At 33.7% G+C, this 6,000-nt stretch overlaps 1 protein-coding gene across 3 annotated transcripts in view; it reads left to right on the top strand.

Annotated features, from left to right (window-relative positions):
- Positions 1-4,697, top strand: part of LOC122696495 (sulfotransferase 1E1-like) — a 98,100-nt gene extending 93,403 nt beyond the window's left edge. For all 3 annotated transcript variants that reach the window (XM_043906558.1, XM_043906559.1, XM_043906560.1), the window contains 2 exons: positions 2,130-2,310; positions 4,277-4,697. In XM_043906558.1, the coding sequence (XP_043762493.1) occupies positions 2,130-2,310; positions 4,277-4,389 (294 nt within the window). In that variant the 3' untranslated portion in view covers positions 4,390-4,697. The remainder of the gene's footprint in view (positions 1-2,129; positions 2,311-4,276) is intronic.
- The last annotated feature ends 1,303 nt before the right edge of the window (positions 4,698-6,000 follow it).

Consider the following 6,000-nt stretch of genomic DNA (forward strand, 5'->3'; position numbering starts at 1 on the left):
ACAATAAATGCTAGTCAGGATGTGGCTTAGTCAGAAGTAACATACTTCTGATCAGAGTATAAGAATATACAAACATTGTGGAATCAACATGTCACCTAGGGAGGGCAAATGTGTATAACTTAAGGCTCACAAATTCCACTAGTAGATATATGTTCATGAGAAACACTGATGTGTATATTAGTTTATATGCACAGCAACCTCCATAATAACATTCTGCATGACCATAAAAACAACCCAAATACACATGTACTCAGGAATCAATGCATTGTATATACTATTATTCTACAATTAAATATTATATTGCAGTGAAAAGGAATACATTTCAAATGTGCTTATCAGTTGAGTAAAACCAAGCCATATGTTGTCACGGGATACATACATGAGTTTCAGATCTACAGAGTAAAGGCCCAGGATTGAGTAGATCAATTTCAGGACAGCAAGTTTGTTTGTTGTTGTTGTTTGTGAAAATTGGAATGCAGAGTGAAAAAAATGAAGTTGGGAACTTACAAATGGAAGAACTTAGCCAATTATGAATGTTTTCTTACATGCATTGGGTAGTAAGTAAGGGTGCTGCATTTATATTTATTCTTTAAAGTATATATGTACACATATCAAATAATTTTTAAATGAAAGACAAAATATTAGATCTTTTTATTCAGTTCAGTTCAGTTCAGTCGCTCAGTCGTATCCGACTCTGTGACCCCATAAATCGCAGCACGCCAGGCCTCCCTGTCCATCACCAACACCTGGAGTTTACTCAAACTCATGTGCATCCAGTCGGTGATGCCATTCAGCCGTCTCATCCTCTGTCGTCCCCTTCTCCTCCTGCCCCCAATCCCTCCCAGCATCAGGGTCTTTTCCAATGAGTCAGCTCTTCGCATGAGGTGGCCAAAGTACTGGAGTAAGGGATAACAAATATCTTCTCTAAATTATTATATATATATATATATACATATATACATATATGTATATATATATAAATTTATTTATTTTTTGGCTGTATGGGGTCTTCATTGCTGCTCAGGCTTTTCTCTAGTTGTGGCGACCAGGGGCTACTCTACATTGAGATGGCCAGGCTTCTCATAGCAGTGGCTTCTCTTGTTGTTGAGGATGGGCTCTGGGGCATGTGGGCTCAGTAGTTGCAGTTTCCAGGCTCTAGCGCACGTGCTTGATAGCTATGGCACATGGGTTTAGGTGCTCCATGGCATGTGGGATCTTCTGGATCAGAGACTGAACCCATGTCTCCTGCATTCATAAGTGGATTCTGTACCACTGCGCCACCAGGGAAGCCCTCTTCTCTCATTCTTTATTAGCACCAAGAAAGCAATTGATATCCATGTCTTGTTCACATCTTTGTGCAATTATTGAAATTCATTTCTCAGTAATTCTAGAGTTGTTTTGATGAGGACACATTTAAAATAGGATTATGGATATTATTTTAGAAGCAGAATTATTACTTTATAGAATTTAATGCAGAATAGATTTGAATGAGAAGCAACCATGATTTGTAGTTTACTATTATATTACCTAAATTTGTGTTCTCTAACTAGAATATTGAAGGCAGTAAATTTAAAAGGCACAAGAACAAAATTTATTAGTTAATCCATCTCTTTCACCCTCCCAAATTGTCTTAATCCATTTACTCCCTATTTTGATCAATAATGGCCAGGTTTATGTTTCTTCTCTATTTGCATGAATGAGGAGAAAAGAATAAATGTTTTCTCTTGTTTCTGCAATACATCAAGTAAAAGTAAAAGACATTACCTTTATATATAGAGATATTATCTTTTCTGTGGAAACAAGTAAATAAAAAACACGTGAAGATACATATATGATACAATAGATTTATATGGAAATTATGGATCGAAAATATCTAACTTAAATTGGAATAGTCAAGGAAATAATCCCAAAGAAGGTGATCCTTAAGCTGAAGTTTGACAGGTAAGCTGCTCATTAGAGGCCTACTTTCCAATATCAGTGTGGGGAGGAGAAGGGAAGAATGAGTTTCTTATTGTGTCCTTTTTTACCCCCAAAGTAATATTATTCAATTTGAGTAATTGTCTTACTAAAGACAATTACAATTGTCTTGAGTAATTGTCCTCAAAAACAAAATATGTTTTTCTTCTTAGGATATCAGAAGAGAGGTGATGAAATTGATAAAATTTCTGGGAAAGGAGACATCAGATGAGATTGTGGACAAGATTATAAAACACACTACATTCCAGGAGATGAAGAACAATCCATCTACCAATTATGAAACACTACCGGATGAAATCATGAACCATAAAGTATCTCCCTTCATGAGAAAAGGTGAGATGGTCATGTTATTTGCCTCCATTGCTACAGGAAGACCTAAGTTTAAACAGTTACAGGCAAATAGCTATTAAAGTCTATTCATGCCTGTGAACCCCACTTGTTTTCTTCAGAGCTGTTTCCGTATTTGAGTGATCAGTTCTGCAGAAGTATAAAATATGAATACTACTACTAATAAATTACTGTTAGAAACATTACTAATAGTAATTGACTAGTTTTGCAGAAGCATAAAATACTACTAATACTACTAAATTACCATTACATGTTGATTATTTGGTGCATACAACAAATTATATTAGGAACCACCAGCTGTCACCCCAGCCTCAGTAGCAGCACTAATACCACACCCTACTAGCTGTTATTTGTTAAGTCTTTATGCCTTGCTGCTACACACATACATTATACAAATTGTAAATTCTATTTTTTTTTAATTCTAATACAAGAGTTATGGAAAAAACTTCTATTATCTCATTTTGAGATGAAGAAACAACCTTAGAACAGTTAGTCAGCTCTTCCCTAGCTAAGTGCCAGATGTTTTTCAAGACTAAATGTCAAATGTCCAAGCATCAAATTGTATGCATTGAATATGTACAGTTTTCTGTGTATGGATTATACTTCTACAAAGCTGCTAAAAAAGCACTAAGTTTCAAAGCACTAAGCAGAAAATACTGCTCAACTTGGTAAAAATATCAAAATACAATGAGGTGACATCTAATGGGAAGAGGCATGGTCTTGATGAGATACAGTCAGTTCATAAGTACATAGGCATATAGGATATACAAAGTATTGGGACATCCAATGTTACTTGGATAATCTTCCTCCTGGAAGAAAAAAAATAAAATAATAAAATAAAATAAAAGAATAATCTTTCTCTTGGAACCAAATTGTCAATGAGAGGGTTAGGGATTTTTTTTAAACAATTGGAATAGCAAACCTGCAACCAGGTTAAAACAGGGCATCCCTGAAAAGGGAATAACATGCAGATTAAATTTAGGCTGCTTATACTCAGATTACCTCAGTTTCTTTCCCTATAATATCTCATATATTTTTAAGATAAAACAACAAACTAAAAATAATTTCCATGCTTGTAAAGTGTTTCATACTATTGCGTACTCAGATAGAATCTGATTTTCAAGATATGTTTTCTATCTTCTGCTTTTTGGATTATTTCATTGGGAAGGTTTAGAGCTCCTTGGATTAAGAGGACAAGTGAACTACTGATTAATTCAAAGTACTAGTGACTTCCTCCTGTCAGAGGAGAGTTGGATGTGATGAAAAGCAAAGAGCTTGCTAGACTTTTGTAACAGCACAGGTGGGAAATATTGAGGAGCTTCTCTAATTGTTGGTGGCAGTAAAAACGGGGAGGAGGCAATGGCTACGAAGAAAGTCTGAATATAAATAAAGAATTAGATATTCTGGCCTAAAGAAAACAGCCTAGTTTATGCAGTGGATATCTGCATTCAATTAACCAGGTTATGGAAAATGACAAAAAAATGCAATCTGGTGGGGAAGAAAATGAATTTATTTTTAAACTGGGTGAATTTGAAATGTTCCTATGGAATACAGGTGGCCACATCAGGTAGGCACTTGGGTATGAAGACATGAATCTGGATTTTAATGTTATCAACATGAAGATGATATTTAATACCACAGGAGAGGTCAAACATGGATCACAAATATTTCAAAGGAAATTGGAGAAGAAAATAAGTAGCATAAGAAAGGAAGGTCAGAGAGAAATAAATGTGCTGGGGTTTTTTGTATGTTTGTTTTATTTTTTTTAAACAATCAGGACAAATCCTTGTTTGCACTCTCAAATATATAGTATTTATGGTATATACTTATAATTAAGGGATGCAAAACTAAAATTTGACTAGGTGTTAATGAAAGTGATAGATATTAGAAAATTTCACTATTCTGACTGGAAGACATAGTGTTTACTGCTTTCTTTTCTTTTCTGTTATAGGAATTATAGGAGACTGGAAGAATCACTTTACCGTAGCCCTGAATGAGAAATTTGACATGCACTATGAGCAGCAAATGAAGGGGTCTACACTGAAGTTCCGAACAGAAGCCTAGGAAGGGTTTTCTTAACATCTGAGATTAAAGTGTTCTTCCATCCTTCTTCGCCTTCTTCCTTTTAAACTAGTAGAGAATGAATCATACAAAAGAGCATGATCAGGTTCACATGATTACTGAGATCTTAGTATAAAAGAGCAAGAAAGATTTTTTTTTCTGTGACATTATCTCTTTAATATTTTCTTTCCTTTTTTCTTTATTATAAATACTACACAAAGCTATAACCTATGAGAATGATGTAGGTACACACAAATTGTTCAAGTTGTTAAGCCTCAATAAAAATAATCAAACATTCCAAATTCTTTAAATTTGTGTCTCCTTTTTTCCCCATTCATTAGTATATTTGGTATATACATATACATTTAAATGCGTATATGGATAAATATAAATATATATTAATGGGTACATGGAATTCAAAAACCTTGACAAAAACAACTAAAGAATAAACATGAGTATATAACTAGATGTGTTATTTCTTAGCTGATATTATCTTTCATTTACTGCAAAATGACTTAACTTGGAATTTACCTTAGTTTAGTATAAATTTTCGGCATTTTCAGAACTAGTTTCCAAATGTCTATAAATAATCCCAATGAGTACTATTTATGTTTGAATATCTTTAGCTAAATTAAAATATTTATGCTTCAGGGCTCCTTCTATTCTATACACACTGTAATGAAAGTAAGGTCTGTAAACTTAAGTTTTAAAGAATATGACATATACCAGTAAAATAAAACAGAAACAAAAGTAAAAGAAGAAAAACTTTTTTACTTAAATAATGTTGTTTTGACTTACATCTCTTATTTTTCTATATTCTATTGATTATCTTTTTCCCATAGTGTTTTTTTTCCTAGTTATCTATTTTTATTTTCAAAAAGAAACAATGAGAGAATAATCACCATCTACAACAAATGCTTAGCTAAAGGGGAAGGAAGGTAATAGAAGGGAGACAGGGATGGAAAATTTTTCCTTCTGGACATAGCTTTGTATGTAGTGATGGCTGGAGATGCTGCAGCTAGTTTGCAATCATGAGTCCTTCCCAAAGGCCATAACTGCAGCCATGATATTATTATTATTTTTTTAAATGTCCTATGTTCCTTAATCTTTACTTAAAATTATTTGCAGTGCCAACTTCCATATAAAATGACAGTGCCAATTTATAGGAAAATTATATTGCATAAAGTCAATTTTATATAGTATTCCAAGGCACACATGTATTGATAATTTTATTTATTCTTTTTTTACTTTTTAAAAAAATTTATTTTTTCCCATTTATTTTTTATTAGTTGGAGGCTAATTACTTTACAATATTATAGTGGTTTTTGCCATACATTGACATGAATCAGCCATGGATTTACATGTATTCCCCATCCTAATTCCCCCTCCCACTTTCCTCCCCACCCCATCCCTACACACCGAGGAAACCAGATCTGAAAGAGACACGTGCACCCCAATGTTCATTGCAGCACTGTTTATAATAGCCAGGACATGGAAGCAACCTAGATTCCCATCAGCAGATGAATGGATAAGGAAGCTGTGATACATATATACCATGGAATATTACTCAGCCATTAAAAAGAATGCATTTGAATCAGTTCTAATGAGGTGGAT

The sequence above is a fragment of the Cervus elaphus genome, chromosome 6 (assembly GCF_910594005.1).
Source record: "Cervus elaphus chromosome 6, mCerEla1.1, whole genome shotgun sequence".
Classification (NCBI taxonomy): domain Eukaryota; kingdom Metazoa; phylum Chordata; class Mammalia; order Artiodactyla; family Cervidae; genus Cervus; species Cervus elaphus.